The sequence below is a fragment of the Panthera uncia genome, chromosome D1 (genome assembly GCF_023721935.1).
Source record: "Panthera uncia isolate 11264 chromosome D1, Puncia_PCG_1.0, whole genome shotgun sequence".
NCBI classification, from domain to species: domain Eukaryota; kingdom Metazoa; phylum Chordata; class Mammalia; order Carnivora; family Felidae; genus Panthera; species Panthera uncia.
Window position 1 is genome coordinate 72,499,437 of NC_064808.1, and position 27,544 is coordinate 72,526,980.

The 27,544-nt window shown below is 38.3% G+C and overlaps 1 protein-coding gene across 9 annotated transcripts in view; it reads left to right on the forward strand.

Moving 5' to 3' along the window:
• The first annotated feature begins 4,977 nt into the window (after window positions 1-4,977).
• CEP295 (centrosomal protein 295) overlaps window positions 4,978-27,544 on the forward strand; it is a 55,616-nt gene continuing 33,049 nt past the window's right edge. For 3 of the 9 annotated variants that reach the window (XM_049653550.1, XM_049653541.1, XM_049653560.1), the window contains exons 1-3: window positions 20,084-20,181; window positions 20,618-20,713; window positions 26,483-26,619. Coding sequence is in view for 7 of the 9 variants with exons in the window: in XM_049653541.1 (XP_049509498.1) it covers window positions 26,554-26,619 (66 nt within the window). In the remaining 2 variants the exon portion in view is untranslated. Of the gene's footprint in view, window positions 5,064-5,188; window positions 5,390-9,274; window positions 9,403-10,446; window positions 10,648-13,229; window positions 13,325-17,390; window positions 17,516-18,394; window positions 18,489-20,083; window positions 20,182-20,617; window positions 20,714-26,478; window positions 26,620-27,544 lie in introns of those variants that run through there. The other 6 variants (XM_049653492.1, XM_049653508.1, XM_049653501.1 and 3 more) reach the window with 5 other exon arrangements.

Sequence of the window (27,544 nt, forward strand, 5' to 3'; positions counted from 1 at the left end):
AAGTTGCCTGCCCCAAGCCTGTACTGGTGGCCAAGCTGCAGTATGATGTTTTTAGAGTTATGTTTTTGCTTTTATGTAGGATGTTTACAGCTTAAATTTTAAAAATGTAATTTTCACAACTTCTCCGCAAGATAGCGTGGGTGCTAACATTCCTGGCACACAGAGTGCCTAATAGACGTTGGGTATTTCTATCTCTATTTTATATAGAGAGGCTGAGCCTCAGAGAGTTAACTGTCCAGCAGATGTTCAAACCCACATCAGCTGCTTCCAGCTGCAAAACTCTTCCCACGCCATCTCCTCAACTGCTATGTACTCGTCTGGGTTGTACATAATCTCCTTCCCACTCACCCCACAACTTTTCACTTAGACTTCCCTCACTTTTTAGGTGTGTAACTCACAGTCTACCCACTAATGGCTTAATAAACATTAGTATATTAATAAATACTGTATCAGCGATGTGCTAAAAAAGACTGGAAATACGAAACGCGACCAACCAACTTCCCCAAACTCTCCTCTCCTTTCTCACTCTCCTCAAATAAATGGCCCAATTCCTCACCACCCCAGAACTACCCACACACCTTTAAAAAAAATATTTATAGCTTTTAAAAGCCTTTCTCAGCCCATCTTTCCTCTCCCGCCGGGCACTCTCAATCTCACGGCTGGTAGCAGTTCTAAATTATCCTCTTGAGATACTATCACTCGTTAAACTCTCACGGTGTTTATGCCAGAGAGAGAGAGAGAGAGGGCAGTTGGCAGATGGTAGGATGGTTCATGATTTCTGTTCTTGCAGAGATTCTCTTTCTTCCGGAGTCGACACGCGACAATTATTGAAAGTGTCCCTGCTCCCCACTCCCCACCACTGTAATTGACATTACACTCACACTGGATGTGGGCAAAGGTTCCTGTGCATTCAGAACAGTAAAGCTCCTGCCATCTGAGAAATGTCTTAAAGGGCTCCAACCCTGGAGGGCTCCAGCTGCGTTTTAAGGAGGGGCAGCATCACACGGCAACTCACTAGACTAACTCAAGTCATCACTGCCTACGGCCACTCTTCCTCTTCATCACCGCACACTAACATTCATTCCTGATGGCCGAACAATACTCGAGAAGCTAAATACACATGCCTCTACCCCACAAAATACAAAAGGACCTAATTAAAAATTAAGCCCAAAACACCAATAGACACTTAAATGCGGTTGGGGTTTGTGTGTGTGTGTGCGTGTGTGTTTCTGTTTTTGTTTTTGCCTCCTGTCGTCTGAAATAAATGTATTAAAATAGAAGCCAAAAAACTTAACGTTTATCGCATACTTTGTGCCAGGCATTGTCTCAAGAGCTTTAAACCTCACAACAATACTACATCCTTTTTAAAGCCGAGCACATTGACTTTTGAGGAGGTTCGGGAACTAGCTCAAGGTCAAAGAGTTGTTAAACCAGAAATTTAAATCTAGGCATTGGGACTCGAGGTCCAAGATCTTAACTATTATTCTATACTATTTCCTGGGATGCCCAGATGTTGTTTGTCCACGAGAACTTAAAAGTAAATCTACAGGGGCACCTGGGTGGCTCAGTCAGTTAAGTGTCCGACTCTTGATCTCAGCTCAGGTCTTGATCTCAGGGTCGTGAGTTCAGCCCGCATTGGGCTCCACACTGGGTGTGAAGCCTACTTTTAAAAAATAAAATCAGGGGCTCCTGAGTGGCTCAGTAAGTTAAGTGCCCAACTTCAGCTCAGGTCATGATCTCACAGCTCGGGGGTTCAAGCCCTGCATCAGCCTCTGCATGGACAGCTCAGAGCTTGGACACTACTTTGGATTCTGTCTCCCTGTCTCTGCCCCTCCCCGGCTTTGTTCGCTGTCTTTCAAAAAGAAATAAACTATAAATAAATAAATAAATAAATAAATCTACAGGCTCTTTCAATTTGCATAAAAGGGGGTGGATTTGATAGCTCCTATCAGTAAACTAGAGAATGAACTGTGTCCAGGGACTTGAACATTCAGGATTCTCTGTGTTTGAGATGAATGTCAGTCTCGTTCTTTCAACTACTGCATGTTAGGAACCTCGCTGGAGAAGCTCCAGTTTCATATTATTTTTGTTTTTTTAATTTTTTTATGTTTTATTTTTTATATTTGAGAGAGAGACCGAGAGACAGAGAGCGAGTAGGGAAGGGGCAGAGAGACAGAGACAGAATCGGAAGCAGGCTCCCGGCTCTGAGCTGTCAGCACAGAGCCCAACACGGGGCTTGAACTCACAAACCGTGAGATCATGACCTGAGCCGAAGTCGGACGCTTAATCGACTGAGCCACCCAGGCGCCTCTTTGGAGTGTGCAAAATGCTCTCATGATTCCTGCCTTTTGAGTCTCACAACCAGCCTACAAAGAGGGCACGCCGAGTATTACTTAAAAAAAAAATGGTGATGAATGGCATTAATTCTTTATCACTCTCTCCATTGAGAGATAGGGTTCACTTCTCTTCTCTTGAATCTGGGCTTGCCCTGTGATATTTAATAAAATACGGCTGAACTTGCAATAACTACTTATCAGTTTTGTCTTTAAAAGGCCCTGCACGCTCCACTTTCTTTCTCTGGGAATACTCACACTTACGATGCTCCCTTTTAAACTCTGCTAGTAAGAAGTCAACCCACAGAGAATGGCCACAAAGAGTCATACCATTCACCGGATCCAGCTGACCCTTCCACTGACAGCCAGAGTCAACTGCCAGCCATAAAGAGTGAGCCATTGTGGGCATTCTAGGGTGGTTTGGCTGGCAACAACAGAGAACCAAAACAGAAACTAGGGCTCATTGGCTTCGTGTCCTACAGTTAGAAAGTCTCAGAGTTGTAATGCTAAACCAGATGCTCTGACTCTAAGCCCACTGGGCTTTCTTTGATTCCTAACTGCCTTCTATTGAAAACAGAACAAGCCTTAATTTAAAATCTCCGATTGCAGAATTTCTGCCCAGGATGCAGGTTGGGGAAGTGAAGCATATAATTCACTCAGCAAGCATTTAAGAAGATGTATGTGGCCAGCAACTGAACAAAATGCACTACTGGTTCTTGAGGAACTCAGTCTAATCAATAGAGAGGCCTATTGACAGCTCATTTCAATAAGAACTGGTAAGTGCTATGATGGGAAATGTACAGAGTACTTTTGAAAAACATGGTGGGCACTAAACCTACATGAACAGCATGAAATAATGGGCACATCTTTTGTTGGGTGTAAGAGGGTATCTCTGAGTCTATGTTGAGGATGTTGAAGAATATGTTTAGAATGAAGCAATTATTCATCAAGATAACTATGACAGGAAATGGAAAGGGAGGAAAAATTCTAGTATTTAGGATAAGGACAAGAATTCTAGTCCTGGTTTCACCCTCCACGCACATGTGCTTTTGGCCAAGTCACTGAATTTCCCCTTCACTTAGCTTCCTTATTTGCAAAGCTGAGGTGGGATCACACTATTTATTCTTTGTGTCCTTGGACAGTTTGTTTCTCTAACTCCCTTTAAGTTTTGATGTTCCTCAGAGTTCGGTCCTTAGTTCATTGTTCCTCTCACTCTGCAAACCCTCGCCAAGTGATCTCATCCTCTGGTTATCACTCTGCTCTGGTTGTCACTCATATGGAAATGAACCCCAAGTCTATATGCTAGCCCAGCTCTTTGGGCTATCTACCTCTGTAGTCATCCACTACTGCACATCACTAAATGTTCCACAGGCAAGTAAAGTTCAATGTGTCCAGAGCTGAGCTTGTCTCCTTGCCCACTTGAACTGACTCCCACTTCTGATTTCTCCCTTGGTTGGTGGCACCACCTATGAGATTAATTTCACTCTCAACTTTCCCCCCAACCTCACCCATAGTCCTTTGTCAGTAATACTAATTTTGCCTCCGAAATATTTCTACAATTCATTCCTTCGCCTAGATATCCCATAAAAAGCTCAAATTCAAAATATTCAAAACTGAACTCATTGATTCCCCCTCAAATCTGCTTCTTTTCCTGAGTTCTAGCAGGATGTTATCCTTATCCACTCACTGTATGTTGCCAAACATACATAGAACTTAGGCATCATGGTTGATTTCTCCCTCCCTTTGCTTTCCATAACCAGGTAACCACCAATTTCTGATGTTTGGCCTCGTTTGCTTCTTAAATCTATTCATTTCTCTCCATTCTCATTATGATCATCTTTCAGTTCCTGTAGTAGTGTCCTAAATTGATAGTGTTCAGCCTTCAGTCCCTTTGGCCTCTTCTGCACAATGATGCTGAATCTGCTCATGGCAGCAACTTCCCTCTTCCCCACTCTCCATTTTCTAATTGTTTGATTTTTCGTGTTTTAACTGCAGGCTACAAAATCTAGGAGAGGGGCCATAATCCGTTTACCCTGGTCTCCCCTGCACCTACCACACTGTACCTGGCACATAATAGTTGCTCAATAAATACGAACCTGGACGCATCCCTTTTCTGATTACAGGTTATTTATAGTGAGTAAATTTGTAACATGTTCTACATGTATCGGACCTTTGGAGGCACAGAGTGTCATGATACGGTTCAGTGTTGTACAAACTGGAGGCCTTGAAGGAACGCTGTGAGACACTGCGGCATAATGTACCGAATGAATTGTGTAGGCAGTGCACAAAAGGATATATATCCCAAGGCATCTTCATAACAGGGCTTAAAACTAAAGTCACCCTCAACGCTCTGGGCAAATATTTTCCCCTTTCTGGACCTCTGCCTCCTGATCTATAACATGAGCGCATTGAGAGAAAGGCAGCAAACTTCAAATCCGCGGCAGGTATGAGAAATAATGGGCCAAAGCGTAGGGTTTGACGCGGGCGCGTGCGCGTGCGCGGGCTTTTCCGGCGCGGCAGTCCCGGCTGTCCTCGGGGGAGGCGGGACTAGGCCGATTCCCGCGGCTTGGCCCAGCCATTGGCGGGCTGTTTGAATGACGGAAGTGACGGGAGGTCGGCGATGGCTGCCCCGCAGGCGCACAAACGGCTGTTGGGAAGCTGGTGGGCCCCTGGCGCCGGGGCCTTTTCTGTCTGAGCTGTGATTCCTGACCCCGGGTTTCTGGTTCACGGGTGAGTGACGGACGCGCCTGCTTCCCGCGGCCCGGCCGTGCAGAACTCCTTAAGCCCCGGAACTCGAGGTGTGCTCCTCCGGAAGGGGATGCCTTGAAGGCCCCGGGCCCTGCCTGGGGTCGGGCTGGCGGCGGTAAGGAGTGGGGGGACTGGAGGTGCGTCCGGACGCAGACCCGCTGCTTGCTGCGAGAGGCTGCTCCCGGACCTTAGGCGCGTGTGGCCTTGCGCCCCCTCCCGGGGTGCTGTCGCGCGAGGTCCTTGGGCTTGCGAATCGAGGGCAGCCGGGAAGGCCTCCGCGGTTGCTGCTGTAAACGAAACGCTTTTCGGTGCGTCCTGCCCTCCCTTCCCGCGTGTCAACCGCGGACTTGGCCTGAAACCCTGTACCCGTTTAAGAGCGCTGCCTGGAATTGTTTCTTGCAGACAGCGTGCTCTGTTTTGGTGTCTCTCACCTTTAATTTCTCAGGTAGTAAGTCCGGCCGCAAGCTGAGCTTTTAAAACAGTGGGGGAACGTTTGAGTCTTTAATACTAAAACAGTATTGGCAGTTTCATATTCATTAAGTCACGTAATCATCAGAACAACCTTTTGGGGTAGATGCTGTGATTTCCGATATAGTTTAAGAAAACGAGACCAAAGTAACGTAAGTGACTTGGCCAGTGTCTTCTTGCGGTAAATGGCCATGATGAGTCTTGAACGCAAATCTTCTAGGGCTAGTATTTTGTGACTACAGTATGTGCCATTTAATCATCGGGACAAATTCTTAAAAGATAAATTAGTATCATCTCTGTTATTGGATGGTATTAATAGGCAGAATTTAAAAATCCATATTGATAGGAATAAATGACTTAATGAATAAGAGAAGAAGCAGGGGAAACTTCCGTACAGTAGGATTACGATTGGTAAGTGTAGGAGGAAGAATGGAAATAGAAAATGCTTTTTGGCAAACGCCACAGTTAATGTTTCAAACAGCCATCAGTGGTTACTCAGGAGCAAACGTATAGTAAGGAACATGATACTTACATATATAGCCTCAACTGTGTCTCCACCAGATACTTAACAAAGGAGAAGTGGAGAGACCTGGTAGACACCACCCAACCAAGTGATCAAAATTAACATCAGCAGCTGGCAGTAAGACATGTTAACACAATTTAATACACTGAGAAAGGTCGCATCATCACTTCTGCGGTGTTCTTGCCAAAAATGCATACTCTCAGTGCAACTACAAGGAAAGATTAAGTGACTCCATATCGAGGGACGTTCTACAAAATAACTGACCAGTAGTTTAAAAAAAAAAAATCAAGAGGTTGAAAAGAAAGAAACAGACTGAGAAACTGTTCCAGATTAGAGGAGTCAAAGGAGGCATTACGATTTCAGCAGTGGTGAAAATGTAGTTCACCGACCTTCAGCTCCCGTATTCTGAATCCATTTGCATGGCTGCTTCTGGCCAGTGACTGAACATGGCATGGACATTAAGGCAGGCCTATTCCTGAGACACAGGGACTTTCGCTTAAGAACTCCTCAGAGGTCCTACTGAATCAGTCTCTTTAGACTGCATGGCGGTCATCTGCCCAAATTTCTCTCTCTCCATTAATTGTCGGATTTGCATGGAAGTCTGTCTGAAGTGCTCCCAGCTTTTACTGGCTCCCTCCCATTTTACCAAACACAGGCATCTCCTAACAAAATCTTTGTGGGTTTAATCCTGTCTTGTCCTCTGCTTCTTGGAGGATCCAGAGATATACAACTGTTGAAAGCAATGGGTTGTCCTGGAATTGGGTCCTGGTTCAGAAAAGGGACATTAGTGGAGTACTCGACAAAATTTGAATAAGGTCTGTAGATTAGTTAAAAGGATTGTGCGAATGTTAATTTCTTGGTTTTGGTCGTTGTGCTGTGATTGACACTTAGAGGAGCTGGGGAAAGAGTACAGTATATGGGAATTCTAAGTCTGAAATTACCTACAAATAAGTTAAAAAATTAAGAAAATTATATGCAAGAGAAAAGTCACTCTAACACATCTAAGGAGGTAAAAATAACCTATGTTTTCCTATGCTCCTGAAGCAAATAAGATGAGAAATACTCAAAGCAATCTGAAAAAATAGTGTCACCCCCCCCATCTTTTGAGGTTTAACTTAGAATGAAGTATAACCATCCAAATGTAACGTGTGAGGAATTTTTACATATGTATACACCTGTGTCATCATTATACAGATCAAAATACAGATCATTTCTAGCACCCTTGCAGGCTCCTTTGTGTCCCATCCTAGTCATTAACCTACAGAAAGATGACCCGTATTTTAACCTCTCTAATCATAGATTGGTCTTGCTTGTTTTTGAGCTTCATATAAATGGAATTTTGTAGTGTGTTCTCTTTTTTGTCTTTTTTTCCTTGATACTTTGTGAGATTTATCAGGTTTGTATATGAATTTTCAGAAACCTTCAGAAAAATTGTGAGGACTGAATTTAATCTTGCTCATTTTTTCTTTGTTTAGTACTTCCTTGTTCATCAGTCTCCACTCACAAAAAATACTAGTTTAAGCCAAAATTTCCTCATTCCACATGTTTTAGCATGTCAGAAAGTTAGGAGCCATATGGAATAAGGAAACCAGATTCTTCCTTTGAATCTGCCAACAGATCCTGTCGCTTAGGTCAAGTCCTTTAACCCAAAAGGCTTTTTGATTCTTCATTTGTAAAATGAGGAAGACAGGGTTGCCTGGGTGGCTTAGTTGTTTAAGCATCTTTAAGCAGTCGACTCTTAGGGTGCCTCAGTTGGTTACGCCTCTGACTCCAGCTCAGGTCATGATCTCACGGTTCATGAGTTCGAACCCCGCATCGGGCTCTGTGCTGACAACTCAGCCTGAAGCCTGCTTCAGATTCTGTGTCTCCCTCTCTCTCTGCCCCTCCCTGACTTGCACTCTGTGTCTCTCTCTCTCTCCCTCTCTCTCAAAAATAAACAAACATTTAAGCTGCCGACTCTTGATTTCAGCTCAGGTCATGATCTTGTGAGATCAAGACCCCCTGCATCAGGCTCTGCGCTGACATCACAGAGCCTGCTTGGGATTCTCTCACCCTCTCTCTCTCTCTGCCCCTCCCCCACTTGCAAAAAAAAAAAAAATGAGGGAGACAGCACTTCACCTACTGTTATCAAGGCCCTGTGAATATCAGATAAATGGGATGCATTGGAAAACATTTTCAAATGCAAGCCGTTATTTCTTTTTGGACTCAGAGTCCTATTAGATAACTTTAAATCCTCCTAGCCCAAGACAGTATCCATCCATAGCATGTGCAATACTGCCTGGTAGTTATTTGTTAAATTAGTTTGAATATTAAAATAAAACGATAACCTCCGTCCTTCAGTTGTTAAGAATCTAGCTAGAAAGGGCACACTGTAATAGATGAAAAACTAGAGGAAGGAAATACCAAGACAACATTAGATTGGTCCCCATGTGAGTGTAAAGGTAATATTCATCATAGGTGAGCAAGTCAGGAATGGGGTGGTGGGTGGGTAAGGCAAAAATTGATAGAGTCTCATGAAGAAGTGGGTCATAAGCTAACTTCCGAAAGCTCTGAGTATCCATGTTATAACCTAGGGTGGAGAGTGACAACACCTGGTCAACGGCATTAGAAGAGTAGATCTGAGAACCTAAACACCTGACTCATCCAAACAACAGAATTATTCTCAGAAAATTTTTAAATGGTTGTTGATTTTTAAAAAAATCACACCATAGTAATTATTAAAGAATTGTTGAAGGTTGATGTGATTCCATATGATACAGTGACACTTGGCGATCAAGTTATACACAGCAGACTGAGAGTTGAATCTAGGGAGCAGGAGCCTTTTACAATTACAGCAGTCTTGCTGGTTATGAACAAGTTATCAGCGTTCTCGAGTGTAACATTGTAATTGTGAAAACATTTATGCTAACACATTTTTATAAGTCTTTGTGCTTTTTTTACTTTTAAGCTAGGGAAACTCTGTAAATCTTGATCAGAAGTCAGGTTCCAGATACTCTAGATAAACACACTGCTGTAATGGGGGGAAAACGTTTCCAAGTAAATGCTACTTGTAAATATAAATCGACTTAGTTTATCTAAATTTTTTTTTCATATGTATATAGTCCTTTAAATATGAACTGTTAAATACATTTTAAAAATTGTTCTAATCTTTGCTACCCTATTTTAATAGACATTTTTTTTTCTTTTCTTTTTTTAAATTCAGAATCTCTAAAGTACCCAGAAATGAAAAGAAAGGTAGGGAATGCTGGCAAGCTGAGATTGAGTCCTAATGAGGAAGCTTACGTTTTAAAGGAAGATTATGAAAGAAGACGAAAACTAAGACTGCTGCAGGTAAGATTCATTTAGAACAATGTTTCAAATTCTTTGTCTTCCCCAAATTATTAGTGGGTTTATAGTAGAGAGTTCTAAATGTTGCATTTAAAGCCCTTTTCTGGGGCACCTGGGTGGCTCAGTCAATTGAGCATCTGATTTTGGCTCGGGTCATGATCTCACAGTTTGTGGGTTTGAGCCCCATGTTGGACTCTGTTGACAGGTCAGAGCCTGGAGCCTGCTTCGGATTCTGTGTCTCCCTTTTTCTCTGCCCCTCCCCTGCTTGTGCTCTGTCTCCATCTCTCTCTCAAAAATGAATAAACATTAAAAACATTTTAAAAAATAAAGCCCTTTTCTGGCTGTACAAGAGCCCTGGTTCTTGTGTATTAACTAGTTTTGGAAAATTCGAAAATAGGCTGAAATAGTAAACAGATGAAGAAGAGTTTGAGGTTAGGGATTATTACTTGATAATTATTTAAAAATCGTTCTTTAAACATTTTTTAAATTATGTGTTATTGATGAGGATTCGAGTGGGAAGATTAGAATGGCTTTGAAGACTTACTGGAAAGATTATTAGCTGCTGCAACAGACTGATTAAGAAGTTGTAGATTTTCCTTTTCTAGAGGTCTTCTCAGAGTAAGATATTTAAGTCCTTGTGAAGCGTGTTGTAGGTGCCATTCTGTCTAGAATTGGGGATGATGTACCACAAACATGGACTTCTCATCAGCTCTATCTGTATTCACCTGGGCTAGAAATTTTGTTGATCATCCTTACCTTTTTAACCTCTTATAGGTTATTAAAATGACCATGGTAATCCTGTTAGTGCTTAGATTGGAGAGGAGAAGATAGTAGCTAATGAGTTAGGACTTTAGAAGTCGTCTTGAGGGTTTAACTTCTTACATCACTTGGATTTTCTGCTTTCCATAGGCCTTACCTAATATATGGATATTCGGGAAAATTGATATACCTGAGGAGAATTCATTTAAGTTCCTATTTCCAAGTAGCTTTTCAGAAAACTTGAAGTAAGCCTCTTTTCATATCATCTGTTAAATATGCATTCTTTAGGTTCGAGAACAAGAAAGGGATATCGCCTTTCAGATAAGAGAAGATATAAAACACAGGAGAAGTCAGCAATTAGCCCGTTTGGCAGAGGAACTAAGGACAGAATGGAAAGAATCACAAACTCAGAAAATAAAGAACTTGGAAAAACTGTATTTGGCAAGTTTAAGAAATATGGGAGAGGGACACCAACAAGCCAAAGAAAATGTAAGTGAACACTTACTGACCGCCTGTCTGGTAGTGGCAGTGGTTAGAAGTAAGTTACAGTTATTCAGTGTTGTCTGGTATAAATGTTTGCACGTGTAGAATTTATTTGGGGCAGCCTAAACTTATGTTTTCTACAGTCTTTTTTTTTTTCTTTATTTAAAGTGGTTGACATACAATATTTTATTAGTTTCAAGTGTACAACATTGTGGTTCAACAATTACCTTATGCGGTGCTTACCCTGCTAAGGGTAGTTACCGTCTGTCGCCGTACAGAGTTATCGCGATAGTGTTGATTATATTCTCTATGATGTATTTTTTCATTCCTCTGACTTATTCTATAGTGACAAGTTTGTACCTCTTAATCCCCTTCACCTATTTCACCCATCCCCCACCCACTCATCTCTGGCAACCACCAGTTTGTTCTCTATATTGATTAGTCGGTTTCTTATTTTTTTGTTTGTTCATTTGTTTTGTTTTTTTAGATTTCACATACAAGTGAAATCATAAGGTATTTGTCTTTCTCTGTCTGAATTATTTTGCTTAGCACATTACCCGTAGGCTTTCCATGCTGTTGGAAATGGCAAGATCTCATTTTTTTTTTTTTTTTTATGACTGATATTCCATTGTATATATACGTGCACTATAGTTTCTTTATCCACTTATCTGTCAGTGGACACTTAGGCTACTTCTGTATCTTGGCTATTATAATAAATCTGCAGTAAACATAGGGGGACTTATATCTTTTCAAATTGGTGTTTTCATTTTCTTTGGGTAAATACCCAGCAGTAGAATTACTGGTACTTTTTATTTTTAATTTTTTGAAGAACCTCCATACTGTTTCCACAGTGACTGCACCAATTTGCATTTCCACCAACAGTGCACAAGGATTCTCTTTTCTCTTATATCCTCACCAACACTTGTTTTGTTTCTTTTCGATACTCGCCATTCTGACAGGTGTGAGGTGATACCTCATTGTGCTTTTGATTTGCATTTCTTTAATTAGTGATGTGGAGCATCTTTTCGTGTGTCTGTTGGCCAGCCATGTGTCTCCTTTGGAAAACTGTCTAAGTCCTCTGCATATTTTTAAATTGGATTATTTGATTTTTGTTGTTTTAGGTCGTATGAGTACCTTATATAGTTGAGATTAATGCCTTATCTGATATATCGTTTATCGGTATCTTCTCCCATTCAGTAGATTACCTTTTCGTTTTTTGATGGTTTCCTTCACTGTGAAAAAGCTTTTTAGTTTGATGTAGTCCAGTTGCTTATTTTTGCTTTTGTTTTCCTTGCCTAAGGAAACATATCCAGCAAAATAACGCTGAGGCGGATTTCCAAGAGATTACTACTTATGTTTTCTTTTAGGAATTTAATGGTTTCAGGTCTTACATTTAGGTCTTTAATCCATTTGGGGTAATTTTTGTATCTGGTGCAAGAAAGTGGTCCCGTTTTAATCTTTTGCATGTGGCAGTCCAATTTCCAACACTTTTGAAGAGACTGTCTTTTCTCCATTGTATATTCTTGTTTACTTTGTCACAGATTAATTGACCATATAAACATGGGTTTATTTCTGTGTTCTGTATTCTGTTCCATTGATCTGTGTGTGTGTGTTTGTGTCACTACCATACTGTATTGATTACTACAGTTTTGTAATACAGTTTGAAATCAGCAAGTGTGATGCCTCCAGGTTTCTTCTTCTTTCTTAAGATTGCTTTGGCTATTTGGAGTCTTTGTGATTCTGTACAAATTTTAGAATTATTTGTTCTAGTTCTGTGGAAAATATTGTTGGTATTTTGATAGGGATTGCGTTGACTCTGTAGATTGCTTTGGGTAGTTTGGACATTTTAACAATATTAATTTTTCCAGTTCTTGAACATTGTATACCTTTCCATTTATTTGTGTCATCTTCAGTTTCTTTCATTGGTGTTTTATAATTTTCAGAGTATAATTCTCTTCACGCCTTGGTTACATTTATTCCTGGGTATTTTATTCTTTGTGATATAATTGTAAATGGGATTGTTTTCCTAATTTCTTTTTGTCCTACTTTGTTATTAAGGTATAGAAATGCAACAGAATTGTGTACATTAATTGTGTATTCTGCAGCTTTACTGAATTCATTTATTTTAATAGTTTTTTGGTGGAGTCTTTAGGGTTTTCTATATGTAAAATCACGTCATCTGCAAATACTGACAGTTTACCTGTTCCTTTCCGGTTTGGATGCCTTTTATCTCTTGTGTGATTTCTGTGGCTAGGAATTCCAGTACTGTGTTGAATAATAGAGTAGCCATCCTTGTTTCTGATCTTAGAGGAAGAGCTTTCAACTTTTCACCATGGAATATGATGTTAGTTGTGGGTTTCTCATAAATCACCTTTTGTTATGTTGAGATATATTCCCTGTGAACCCATTTTGTTGAGAGTTTTTGTCATGAATAGATGTTGAATTTTGTCAAATGCTTTTCCTACCTCTGTTGAAATTGATCATATGGTCTTTATTCTTCATTTTGTTAATGTGCTGTATTATAGTAATTGAGTTTTTGCATCTATGTTGATGAGGGATTTTGGCCTATGATTTTTCTTTTCCTGTAGCTTCTATCTGGTTGTGGTACAGGGTTATGCTGGCCTTATAGAATGCATTTGGAAGCATTCCTCCCTCTTCTATTTTATGGAATAGTTTGAGAATGGTAAGTATTAATTCTTTTTTAAATGTTTGGTAGAAATTCACCAGAAGCCATCTAGTCCTGGACTTCTATTTTGGGGGAGGTTTTTTTTTATTATTATTAATTCAACTTTAATGTTAGTAATCAGTCTGCTCATGTTTTCTGTTTCTTCCTGATTCAGTCTTGGAAGATTGTTTCTGGGAATTTATCCAATTTTTTCTAAGTTGTCCATTTTGTTGGTGTATAATTTTTCATTTTGTTAGTAGTCTTTTCTAATTCTTTGTTTTTCTGTGGTGTAAGTTGTCTTTCAGATTTTATTTACTTAAATGCTCTTTCTTTTTTCTTGATGAGTCTGGCTAAATGTTTCTCAATTCTATTTATCTTTTCAAAGAACCAGCTTAGTTTCATTGATCTTTTTTTTAAATCTCTATTTCATTTATTTCCACTCTGATCTCTATGTCCTTATTTTTACTAACATTTGGCTTTGCTGCTTCTTGTTTTTTAGTTCCTTTAGGTATAAGATTGGTTATTTATTTGATATTTTTCTTGTTTCTTGAGAGGGGCTTGTATTGCTTTTAACTTCCGTCTTAGAACTGCTTTTGCTGCATCTCAGAGAATTTGTGTTTCCATTTTCATTTTTCTCTATTTTTTTATTTCCTCTTTGACTTTTTCATTGACCCATCTGTTGTTTATCTTTAGTGTGGTTGGTTTTTTTTGTTTTTTTTTCTTACCCCCAGTTTTTTTCTTGTAATTGATTTCTAGTTCCATACTGTTGTGGTCAGAAAGGTGCTTGATATGATTTCACTTCTTAAATTTAATGAGACATGTTTTGTGGCCTAACATGTAATCTATCCTGGTGGATGTTCCATATGAACTTGAAAAGAATGTGTATTCTGCATTGTTGTTTTTTGTTTTTTGTTTTTTGTTTTTTTTAGATAGAATGTTTTCTCTCTATATTTTAAGTCCATCTGTCTGGATGATCTGTGTATGTAAGTGGCTGTTAATATTTACTTTATATATTTAGATGTTCCTATGTTGGGTGCATATATATTTACAGTTGTTATAGCCTCTTTTCATTATGTAATGCCTTTCTTTGTTTCTTGGTATAGTCTTTGTTTTAAAGTCTGTTTGTCTGATAAAAGTATTGTTACCTGGCTTTTTTTCCCTTTTTTCTTCCATTTGTATAGACTATCTTCTTCCAGGCTTAACTTTCAGTCTGTATGTGTCTTTAGATCTGAAGTGGGTCTCTTGTAGGCAGCATGTAAATGGGTCATAGTTTTTATCCATTCACCCCATGTCTTTTTTTTTATTATGTTTATTTATTTTGAGAGAGCGTGAGCGGGGGAGGGGCAGAGAGAAAGGGAGACCATCTGAAGCAGGCTCCAGGCTCTGAGCTGTCATCACAGAGGGGCTCCAACCCGTAAGTTTTGAGGTCATGACCTGAGCCAAAGTCAGATGCTCAACTGACTGAGCCAGGCGCCCCAGCACCCCATGTCTTTTTGATTGGAACATTTAGTTCATTTACATTTAAAATAATCATTGACAGGTATGTACTTATTGCCGTTTTGTTATTTTCTGGTTGTTTTTTGTAGTTTTTCCTGTGTTCCTTTCTTCCTCTCTTGCTCTCTTTGTGTTTTGATGACTTTCTTTAGTGTTATGCTTGGATTTGTTTCTATTTTGTGTGTCTATTATAGGTTTTTGGGTTTTAGTTATGAGGTTCATATATAGTATTCTGTATATATAGCAGTCTATATTAAGTTGATGGTTGCTTAAGTTCAGACATTCTAAAAACACTAAATTTGTACTCCCCCTTTTACATTTTATGTGTGGTATAATATTTTACATTGTTTTATTTCATGTGTCCCTTAACTAATTATTGTAGATATAATTGATTTTATTACGTTTACCCCGTAACCTTCATACTAGCTTTATAAGTGATCAACCAGTGGAATTTTTTCCTTTCATAGTTTTCTTGCTTCTAGTTATGCCTTTTTCTTTTCCACTTAAAGAAATCTCTCTAACATTTCTTGTAAGGCTGGTTTCAAGGTGATAATTTAATTGTTGATGTTTTAATTGTGTATCTTGGTGTGAGCCTCCTTGGTTTCATGTTGTTAGGTCCTCTGTGTGCTTCCTGGACCTGGAAGTCTGTTTACCTCCCTAGGTTAGGAAAGTTTTCAGCTATTGTTTTTTTTTTTTTTTTTTTTTTTTTTTTTTTTTTTTTTTTTTTTTTTTGGACAGAGAGAGACAGAGCATGAAGGGGGGAGGGGCAGAGAGAGAGGGAGACACAGAATCGGAAACAGGCTCCAGGCTCCGAGCCATCAGCCCAGAGCCTGACGCGGGGCTCGAACTCACAGACCGCGAGATCGTGACCTGGCTGAAGTCGGACGCTTAACCGACTGCGCCACCCAGGCGCCCCTTTCAGCTATTGTTTGTTCAAATGTGTTTTTCTGTTCCCCTTTATTCTCCTCTGGGACCCCTGTAATGTGAATGCTATTATGCTTGAAGGTATCTTGGGTCCCTTAACCTATCCTCATTATTTTTACTATTATTCATTTTTATTTTTGCTGTTTAGCTTGGGTGCTTTCCGCTACCCTTTTTTCCAGCTAACTGATTAATTCTTCTGCATCCTTTAATTTGCTGTTGATTCCCTCTAGTGTATTTTTCTTTTTCTTTTTAAGTTTATTTATTTATTTTTAGAGAGAGAATATGAGTGCAGGAGAAGGGCAGAGAGAGGGAGAGACAGAATCCTAATCAGGCTCTGCGCTGTCAGCAAGGAGCCATGCACAGGGCTTAAACTCCCAAACTGTGAGATCATGACCTGAACCGAAATCATCTTCACCAACTGAGACACCCAGGTGCCCTGTGGTTGGTTCTTTTTTATATTTTCTATCTCTTTTTTAAGTTCTCACTGAATTCATGTACTCTTAAATTTGGTGAGCTTCCTCCTCACCATTACTTTGAACCCTTTACCAGCTATATTGCCTGTCTCCATTTTGTTTAGTTGTTTTTTTTTCTTTCTGTGGTTTTGCCTTGTTCCTTTTATTTAGAACATATTTCTCCATCTCCTTCTTTTGTCTGACTTTCTGTGTTTGTTTCTGGGAATTAGGTGGAACAATTCCCTCTCCTGGTCTTGAGGGAGTGGCCTTATGTAGAAATGTCCCCAGAGTAGACTGAGTGTGCCCAGCAGCTATTGCTGGCCAGCTGGAGCTGGTGTGGTCATAGCCCAGAGGCCTGATGCGCTGTACTGCAGGGCCGCCCTGGCACGAAGACTGAACTGGAGCAGGCTGGGGTTCCTGGGGTGCTCCATGGTGGGGCTGCCCTAGCAGATCTGCCTCAATTTTTTATATATTAGTATAATTTAATAATCCTGCTAGATGCATTTCCTAATAAGAATCACTTATTAGGAAAGTAAAATCTGTCTTTAACATATGATGTTTAAATTGGAAGTATTCTCTTGCAGTACTTATTTATCTGGGTAAATAAAATAACCTTCTGAATCAGAAGTTGTTTGTTGCAAGCATTTTGGACAGATTTCATTTGGCTGAATGCAGATTTCCCATTTATGATTCTTCATACCTCTAGAACATGTATAGTGGAATATGTATACACTTGGATTTCATTCACAAACAGTAACAGTTCTTTGATGACTTTCAGAAAGACAAAGTAGAACGTAGTATTTAAGACTATTCCCAAGCCATGTGTTGTTTATTGTGATTTATGGTTGGAAAATACTAGATTGTGGTCCCAGATACAGTTACACAAAATAACCAACCTGGTTCCAAAGAAGGAAGGTCTTTGATATCAAACAATTAGTGAAGAAAATAAACATCCTTGAAGTATGTGACAATGATATGTGGTCCTTGATCCCTGAGATTAGTCTGTTTTTAGTAATAGCCTTAGGATTGTGACATCTGATTTTTGTAGTTTTATTTATGCCACCGTTAACTTTGTGCTTTAAGTGCAGTGTTTCCTAAACCTCAGTCATTTGAATACCTTTGTGATTTTTGCCCTGGCTGGAGAACCACCCATATTATTTGTTTGGCATGTTAATCTTGTTTAACATAACATTTTAAGTAATATATATTTTTAGGAACCTGATTTGAATGCTCTGGCACGGCGGGCAGCAGAAAGAAAAAGAAAAGCAGAAATGAGACATAAAGAGGCTCTGAAATTACAGAAAAATCAAAAAGAAGAACTAATGAAACAAAAAACCTGGTAAAATAATAATGATTTTTACCGTATTTTCCACTGAAACCGATAGGGCTAGAAGTAGAGAATACATCGGATACTATTTAAACAGATATTAAATATAAGTCATGTGGTATATCAATTGATTTGTTAAACTTGGTTTAAAAATAATGTCTTGGGGGGCTCCTGAGTGGCTGAGTCGGTTAAGCGTCCAGCTTGTGATCTTAGCTCAGGTCTTGATCTCAGGGTTGTGAGTTCAAGCCCCATGTTGGGCTCCATGCTGGGTGTGAAGTCTACTTAAAAATAAAATGAAATAAAAATAATGCGGTGGGGGTTTGGTTTGCCTAGGTGAGCAAATTAACAAATGAGCTTTCTCTTCTAGTATGACTTTAGCAATTCCTTAGTTTCTGGAAGAATGTATGGCTAGTTCAGAATGAATGTCCCCCCAAATCTGTCTGCCTCCGATATAAAAAAAGAAAAATCAGTGCAGTTAAGAGCATGGAAAGAGACTCAGACTATTGACAAATCATTTAATGTGTATTTTTGCATGTTTTAAAAGTGATGGAGCCTCTTACTAGTCAACAGTGCTCATTTTATACAGTGGCCCACCTTTATCAACATTTCTAGTTTTTTTACTCTAAATCATTGTAAATTAAGAAGCATTAGTTTGTTGGGTCAGTTTCAGCATAGGGCTTTATGTCTTTAGCTACACTACACCTCTTTTACTTGTAAACATGTTCTTACACGTCCGTTGTGTAGAGACTTTTTATTAAACGGCATATTGAGCCTGTGGGATCCAACTGGAGGATTTCTTGAGATCCTCTGCCTTTTATATTTTAGACCTTAAAGGTTGTGCTATAATATTACCTGGGAGATTAATTTAGGACATCTCTTGTTTTTTTCAAGGCATGTAACAGCTCGAAAGGAAGCATTACTTGTGGAAAAAGAGAGATCTGCCAAAATTACAAGTCTGCCACCACCACCTCCAACTCTTTTTGAGGTGAATTACTTTGAGTGTTGAGAAGAACTGGCTTATAATAATTCTTTATTATTAGAATTCAATGCAGGTCAAAATATCATTTGTTAATTTTTAAATTTGCAGGTAACACACATCTAGAGTATTTAAAAATAATCCTAGATACTTTTTTACCCCTTCTTTAGTATATATCTCTGATGTATAAGGAATTTTTTTTTTAAGCACAGTACTAATATTCGTGATATCTAATACCCAGTCTGTATTCAGTTTTCAGCAGTTGTCTGTATTTTTTTTTAGTTGTTTCAAAAGCTATGTTTTTGATTTTTAAAAAACTATAAATGGTTTGGTCTTTTTTAAAAATGCCCTTTATTTGTTGGGGGGAAAAAACTGGATTATTTACCCTGTCAACTTTTTACATTCAAGATTTGGGCATTGTAAATGGTTAGCCTTTTAGAGGTAAAGAAGTTCGGTTTAGATAAATTAATAAATTTACACGAGATTACATAAAGTGCATGAGAGATGCCTATTTCTCTGTGGGAGTAATATGTGTGCTTTTGTGATTTGGAACTTATTTTAGAAAAGACAAAGTAGAAATTAATTTTAAAAGGTATTGGTTCTTTTGTTTTACAATAGTTTGTTGTAGTTATTGAAATGGCTGTTTGGATGATTATCACAACTACATAGTTATTTTTATCTAAAAAGTAGAAATTAAAAAACCATTACATACAGGCCTATCTAATTTCATTGCATATACAAGTATATCTTATGTAGGTAAGATCAGCAGAGGTACCAGATGTTGGCCTCTTAAGGCTTTGATTTTGTCAGCCTTCCTGCTTTTATGTGGAGCCATCTGCCATGTGACATTTGATCCAAAAGATTCAAATGGGAGCATTTCGGATTTCGCTCACTCCCTCAAGTACCGTCTCCCTCAGTACCTCCTTAAAACACAAGCAGTATTTTATCCATGATGCCTTTTGATTACTTTTATTGTAATTCCTGATGTTCTAACAAGTCAGGGTCAAATACTTACAAAAAGCAAACAAAGCATTATCTGTGTAAGTGATTTGGCAAATAGGGATTGTATGCAAATGTGTAGTTGTACTTTTCCCCCCAACTTTTTATTATGAAAATTTTCAAAATACAGAGAAGTTAAAAGGCAAGTACAGTACAATGAATAGCTGTTTACACCTATATGTGTGTATAGATTTCAAAGAGTTGTGTGTATAAATGCATACATTTGAATATAAATTGTAGCATATTTTATGCTTCTTATAAGAATAAGGACATTCTCTTATGCAATGACAGTATCACACTGAGGAAATTAATATTGATTTTTTATACCATTTAGTATATAGTCCATAATTAAGATTCTCCAGTTGTCCCTAAATTGTTTTACTTTACAACTTCGTTTTTATGTTTGTATTTATATTTACATTTATATTTATATATGTATAAAATCTACTGTCAAGTTAGCTTACAGTGTATACGGTGTGCTCTTGGTTTGTAGAAACAACTTCTTTCTTTTTTAAATAGGATTCCAGTCGGGCTTCACCCATTGCTTCTGCGTGTTTTGTCTTAGTCTCTCTCAATCTAGAACATTCTCTCACTCAACCCTACTCAATTTTTGTATTTCAGACTTTCTGAGGAGACTAGTTTCTTATATTCTGTTTGTCTCACTTGGTTATGGTGGTGAATACAAGACATCTCTATTAAAAAGGTATATTTTGCTCTGTTCAGTTATCAAGTAATCTGGGAGGTGATACTTTGGCACCAGACAGGTGTCTATCATCCATCTACGTTTATTCACTGTCTTACTTCTGTTTGAAAAAGGACAGCTTTCTCATCACTGGGCGTGCACCACCATAACCAAGTGCTCAAACTTAGAATCCGTAATAAGAGAGCAACTTGCCATTATGTACCTTCTGATGTGATGCAGTAAACTACACAGCATCACCAATTTAGTATTCTTGCCTAAGTACACTCTAGTTTCTCAACCTATATTCCCCATTAATAGAAATACAGTGAATGATTCTCATGTAAGAAAAATGAATAAGAATAACTGGTTAGATACAAAATTACCTTTTTTTATTGGGTTCAGCTTTAATTGAAAATACTGTTAACCTAATAATCCATTGTCTACGTTCCTTTTTCAGAACATTGAATTAAAGAAAACTTCTCATGTGAAAACCAGTAGTTCTACCTATCATCACCTCCACACTTTTGTGAATAGAGAGATGGACACAAACCAGGTGATTGGCTTATTGTTGTTCATGATCCTCACTTCATTTCTGTTCACTGAAGTGAGTTATATGTGTAATTTGGCACTATACACATGAGCATAAACTATAGGAAAACAACTACCAATGTCATCACCAAAGAGTAATGTGATCATACATTAATGAATTCATTGTAGCCTTTGTATATAAGTATATACACATACTTTTCTTTTTTTTTTTTTTTAATTTTTTTTATATGTAATTTATTGTCAAATTGGTTTCCATACAACACCCAGTGCTCATCCCAACAGGTGCCCTCCTCAATGCCCATCACCCACTTTCCCCTCCCTCCCACCCCCTATCAACCCTCAGTTTGTTCTCAGTATTTAAGAGTCTCTTATGGTTTGCCTTCTTCCCTCTCTGTAACTTTTTTCCTCCCCCTTCCCCTCTCCCCTCATCTTCTGTTAAGTTTCTCAGGATCCACATAAGAGTGAAAACATATGGTATCTGCTACTCTCTGTATGACTTATTTCACTTAGCATAACACTCTCCAGTTCCACCCACTTTGCTACAAAAGGCCATATTTCGTTCTTTCTCATTGCCAAGTAGTATTCCATTGTATATATAAACCACAACTTCTTTATCCATTCATCAGTTGATGAACATTTAGGCTCTTTCCATAATTTGGCTATTGTTGAAAGTGCTGCTATAAACATTGGGGTACAAGTGCCCCTCTGCATCAGCACTCCTGTATCCCTTGGGTAAATTCCTAGCAGTGCTATTGCTGGGTCATAGGGTAAATCTATTTTTAATTTTTTGAGGAACGGGACCCCCACTGTTTTCCAGAGCAGCTGCACCAGTTTGCATTCCCATATACACATACTTTTCAAAACATAATTTTTATAGGCATCATAGAGTTTATTTAACCATTGTTCTTTTGTTCATTTCTTTTTGCTTCTGTAAATAATGCAAACATAATAATCTTGTAAATTTTTGTGTATAATTCTGAGGTATATTTAGAATAGACTCATGGAAGAGAAATTATTGGATCCAAATTATAACATTTGATACAGATACTTGATATGGATCATTAAATTGCCTTTTAAAAAGTATCAGCAACATATGAAAATGGGCATTTTATCATACCCTTATCTATTCCCTTGTATGGATTATTATTGTTTAGAAATTATTGCCAGTCTCAAGAGTGATAAATGGTAATCCTTGTTATTATAATTGCTATTTCTTTATAATTGGATTTTAATTTCTTTTCATGTTGGATATATTTGGCTACTAAGAAAACAAACTTTCCCAGTATAGCTTTCTTTTGAAGTTTAGAGTGCAGCAAATACACATTTTGGTTAACTACTTATTGGCAGATGTTAAAATCAATATTCAGTTCAAACCTGAGATAGATGAATATTCTCATCATAGAATTAACTTCTAAGAAAAAGAATAAATCTTGATTTGTTTAAAATAATATTGTTATTACGGCTTTAATAGTATTATAACATAGGGACAGTAACTTCAGTCTGTGGCTAACTTGCTTTTGTGGTTACTATACCACATTTTGCAGTATTAAGTAGATGTTGATGAAGAAAAACATTTTTTTTACCTAGCTGTAGTATAGGGTACCGCTGATGGAGTTACAGTAAGTTATTAAACTTTCCTCTTTGATAGTAAATAAAAGACCTCTCTCCTCTTTAATTTCTGGGTTGAAGATTGGATCAGTACTTGTAGTTTTATAAAAACAGTCCCATAAACTAAAGCATTCTGATATTTGTTTTATTTGCTACTTTATACCATTACTTAGGAAAAAAAAATCTTCCTTTAAACCTTGGGTTTAGGGGCGCCTGGGTGGCGCAGTCGGTTAAGCGTCCGACTTCAGCCAGGTCACGATCTTGCGGTCCGTGAGTTTGAGCCCCGCGTCAGGCTCTGGGCTGATGGCTCGGAGCCTGGAGCCTGTTTCCGATTCTGTGTCTCCCTCTCTCTCTGCCCCTCCCCCGTTCATGCTCTGTCTCTCTCTGTCCCAAAAATAAATAAAAAACGTTGAAAAAAAATAAAATAAAATAAACCTTGGGTTTAAAATGTGACAGTGGAGCAGCATATTTGGTTTTCAGGATAAAAAAATTACCTCTGAATTTTCATCTGCATCTTGTTCCTTTTTTTTTTTTTAATTTTTTTTTTTTAATGTTTGTTTATTTTTGAGAGAGATGGAGCGTGAGCAGTGGAGGGGCAGAGAGAGGAGACAGAATCTGAAGCAGGCTCCAGGCTCTGAGCTGTCAGCACAGAGCCCAATGTGGGGCTCAAACTCACAGACTGTGAGATCATGACCTGAGCCGAAGTTGGATGCTTAACCAACTGAGCCACCCAGGCGCCCCTTGTTCCTTTTTTTTTTTTTTTTTTTTTAATGTTTTTTAGTTTTGAGAGAAACAGAGCATGAGCTGGAGAGGGGCAGAGAGAGGGGGAGACACAGAGACACAGAATCAGAAACAGGTTCTAGGCTCTGAGCTGTTAGCACAGAGCCCTACATGAGGCTCAAACTCACAAACTGTGAGATCATGCCCTGAGCTAAAGTTGGACGCTTAACTGACTGAGCCACCCAGGCGCCCCTGCATCTTGTTTCTTCAGCAGCTTTCTGTAAATAAACAGCTTTCATATGTTCAGTCAGCATTTTTAGCATGTACAAGTATAAGATGTTTCATTTGAATAGCCTGATAAAGTTGTTCTAAAATCTTTTATGTCATAACATTTGTCTTTGGCTTAAGAATGATGAGGTAGTCTCCTGTATCCCCACTTAGAGCCAGTTATTCTCTGAATTATGTTTAGCTACATTTACTTTCTATGCACACAATAAAGAAAAACATGTTTGCGTTTTCTAAATTACTCATGGCCTTCCTTGTGTTTGTTCCTTTGTCCATGACAGTTGCGTAGCAACTTGTTAAAAATGGATTTTTTGTCCCTAGAAGTATTTTTCCAATCAAATACACTGTATTGTTTGCTGTGAGACCCAGAAATGTCTGTAGACAAGAAAAGCAGAAACAGCTGAATTCATCAGTTAGCCTGCTGTCCTACTTAAAAAGATTTCTGTCCAAATGTCTGACGTACAAGATGCAGAAGTAGTATATTTAATAATATCACGTTGTGTGCACTGCAGATTTTAATTGATGGAAGAGTTTTTTAGAAACATGTTTTCTAAAAAGAAAATTTGTGTGGGATTCACAGTTTTTGCAAATTTCATGTACCTTTTGAGTTCAGCTGCTAAAAATTTAATCTAACAATTATTTCAACAAGGTTTTTGTCTAAATTTTGTGTCAGTAACACAAGTCTATAAGGGATTGTCTTCCTAAAGCATGCTTGTAAAATCTTGTTTTGAAGTTTGGGCACTCTAACCCTTTATTTTCTTCATATCTTTTATGTACCTCATTGTGTTTGTACTGAATATCGTGAATGTTGTGTATTTTTGAAATTGTTCCTTCCCTTAAAGTTTTGGTTTAGCAAAATTGACATTCTGCTATTAATTCACCTTCAAATGGTGTGGTGAATTCCCAAACAACACTTCTTAAAAATGTCATGGCCTGGTGTGCTTGGATGGCTCAGTCGGTTGAGAGTCTGACTTTGGCTCAGGTCATGATCTCATTGCTTTTGAGTTCGAGCTCAGCATTGGGCTCTGTGCTGACAGCTCAGAGCCTGGAGCCTGCTTCAGATTCTGTCTCCGTGTCTTTGCCCCTCCACTGTTGTGTACGTGCTCTCTCTCTCTCTCTCCCAAATATAAAATAAAACATAAAAAAAAATTTTTTTTAAGTCATGGCCTAAATGGAATGAAATGGTGTTCTTAAAGATTACTTTATTTAATTTTATGCATTTTAATTCCCTAAATAAATGTTTTGGAAATCATAGTATTGATTTAATCTAACCTTTGTTCTGCCTGGTGTTCTGTGTAGATTTGCACAAATATTGATTGGCTCAAAAGGGATATAATTTTTCTTGAATTGTATTAGAGTTTATATGTTTGCCTTTCTTCTAGCCATTATGCACCCACATAAAAGCTTCATTTTCAGTATGAGATAAAAAGTTATTTTGCAAATAGTGCAAGGTTTTCATGCTTGCTGTTGTAGCTGCAACTATAGCTATATAAATTTCCTTTTCTTCTTTAACCACGGTTCTTACTCTGGATTCATTTATCCTGAAATGGCAGGCGAGCACAGCTGCAGCCCGCAATCCGCAGGACATACGAAGCAGTGCAACTTTTTCTTGTAATATCATGACTTTTCCTTGCTTCTTGGGAGTACTTCCAGCATCACTAGTGGTACTTTGTATGGGTCCCATGATGTTATGCAAGGTTTATGACACTGCCCTAATAAACATGATGAAAAATACACAAGAACCACAAGACATCACTTTTTACCACTTTTTACCATATGCAGTTAACTGGAGAGGTAAATTGCTCATGTAGAAATGATTCGTGTCACAGTGTTTTAAGCAGACACAACATTTGTGCTCACTGCAATAGCAACCAGAAGTGGCTAAAAAATTAATACAGGGTGCCTGGGTAGCTCAGTCTGTTGCACGTCTTGCTCTTGGTTTCTGCTCAGGTCATGATCCCGCGGTCATGAGATTGAGCCTCGCATTGGGGCTTAAGATTCTCTCTCTCTCTTAAGATTCTCTCTCTCTCTTTCTCTGCCCCTCTCCCCTGCCTCTAAAAAATACAGATAAAAAATAAATGATGATAGTTCAGTACGTGCTACAGTTAATTTTATGCAGTTATGACTTAAACATTAAATCTTTATGTCTGTTTACATTTCTCGACTGTGAGTGCCTCCACATCTGGTGTATAAGTGCTTGTGTGTGTGAGTTTTGATAAATTTTAACTTTTTATATCAGTTATGGTAGTAAATGATAAAATAGACTAGTACCTTACATATATTTTACACATTCATGACATACCTAACTTTTCTTAATATTTTTGATATTTCAAGGCTACCTGGTTCATCTGTGAGTTTTTTCAGATTGTTGCAAATCTCCAAAAATTTTTCGAATATAATTATTGGAAAAAAACCCATGAATAAGTGGACCTGCACAGTTTTATACCTGTGTTGAGTCAACTAAAACAGCTTTCATAGTCATCGTTCTTAGTTCACCTTAGAATTTCAGCATATAAAGGATGCATTTACTATGCTTTTTAAGATGTTTACTTAAAGACACATTTGTAATGCTTAAACCTGTACTTGAAAGTGAACATTCAGGTTCAACAGTAAATCCAGGTTATATACCCTTTCCCCTCCTGTTTGCTACCACTGTTAGCTTGGTGAGATAATAGCTGACTGTACAATCACATAATCTCTGATTATGCACAAGTTTTAGGAAGTCAGAAATTATCTTAAAGTAGCCGTTTGGGTGACTTGGCCTCCCTGAGGTTGAAGTGAAGCCGCAGCTGTTGACTGAAAACCAAAGACAGATCTCAGTGCTTCCCTAAATGACCTTTGATGCATGTGGGTTCTTCACTACTAGCTTTGTGAGTGCTGACAACGCTGTTATTTTAATGGAGTTTCAGAACAGAACAACAATAGAGGAATGTGTTTGGAGGAGTATAGTGTAATCTGGCTTAAAGTGAATGAATTTGTTCAACTTTCACTAACAATTTGATATTTTTCATTTATACATACAGTTGATAATTGTGGGCATTTAAAAATACAACTCTATTTTATATAAGTAGGGAAGCATGATTTTAAAGTTATTATTTAGTTATCACTTTGTTTCACAATTTTTAAATTTTCTGAAATGTACCGATTGACTGCTAGCCAGATCCTCATGTGGCTGCTGAAGAAGAAGTGAAAAGACTGGAAGAACGACAAAAACAAGCGGCACAAGAGAGAATGGAACAGTGTGAAAAGGCGCATGTGCGGGGTTTCCAAGCAATGAAAAAGATCCACTTGGCTCAGGTAAGAATCCTGGCTGTAGACATACCAATAGGCTGTAGAACTGATTAGTGGACGGGCTCAGAGGTCAGAGGTGTGAAGGATGTGAAAGTACACTCTTTGACTCCTGTCTTTGCAAATTTCCCATTTCACATTCAGGTTGGATGAAGCATTTCTCACTGACAGTAGTATATTGCTGTTCTAACATTTTTTGCAATGATGAATTTATTAGAAGTTTAATATTTTAATCAGCCAAAAATGGCCTGAAGAGAAATTAATCACTTTTCTCATTTAATGAATTGCATTTGTGCTCTGCGAATTTTGGGATTCTGTTTACTAAATATTTACTGAGCAAAGCACTTGCTGACTTTGCAGAGTATTGATTCAGAAGTAGAGTCATGGTTCTTCCTGTCAGGGAGCTTTGAAAAAGTGTCACAGAGCTCTAAAATATGTATAATGAAGCCTGGCTTTATGAGTTTAGCTTTACTTCTGTCATGCTTATTATCGTTCAGTGTTTATCCTTATCCTTATCCTTGGAACATAGCAGAAAACAATTCATTTTAGAAGTCAAATGATTTTATTTTATGTATTTGACTAATGCATTTGGATGTTTTAAACACTCATGTGAAGAATGAGTTTTTAAGTGCTTCTGTGGGAATTAAAAGCCTTAAAGTGGGACCACTGGGTGGCTCAGTTAAGCGTTGGACTCTTGATGTTGGTTCAGATCATGATCTCACAGTTTGTGAGATTGAGTCCCGTGTTCAGCCCTGCGCTGACAGCGCAGAACCTGCTAGGGATTCTCTCTCTCCCCCTCTGCCCCTCCCCAACTTGCTTGTGCACACTCTCTCTCCCTCTCAAAATAAGTAAATAAACATTAAAAAGAAATAAAAGCCTTAAAATTCATTGGTATAATTTTAACTGATTCATACACAACCTTCTCAGTTAAATT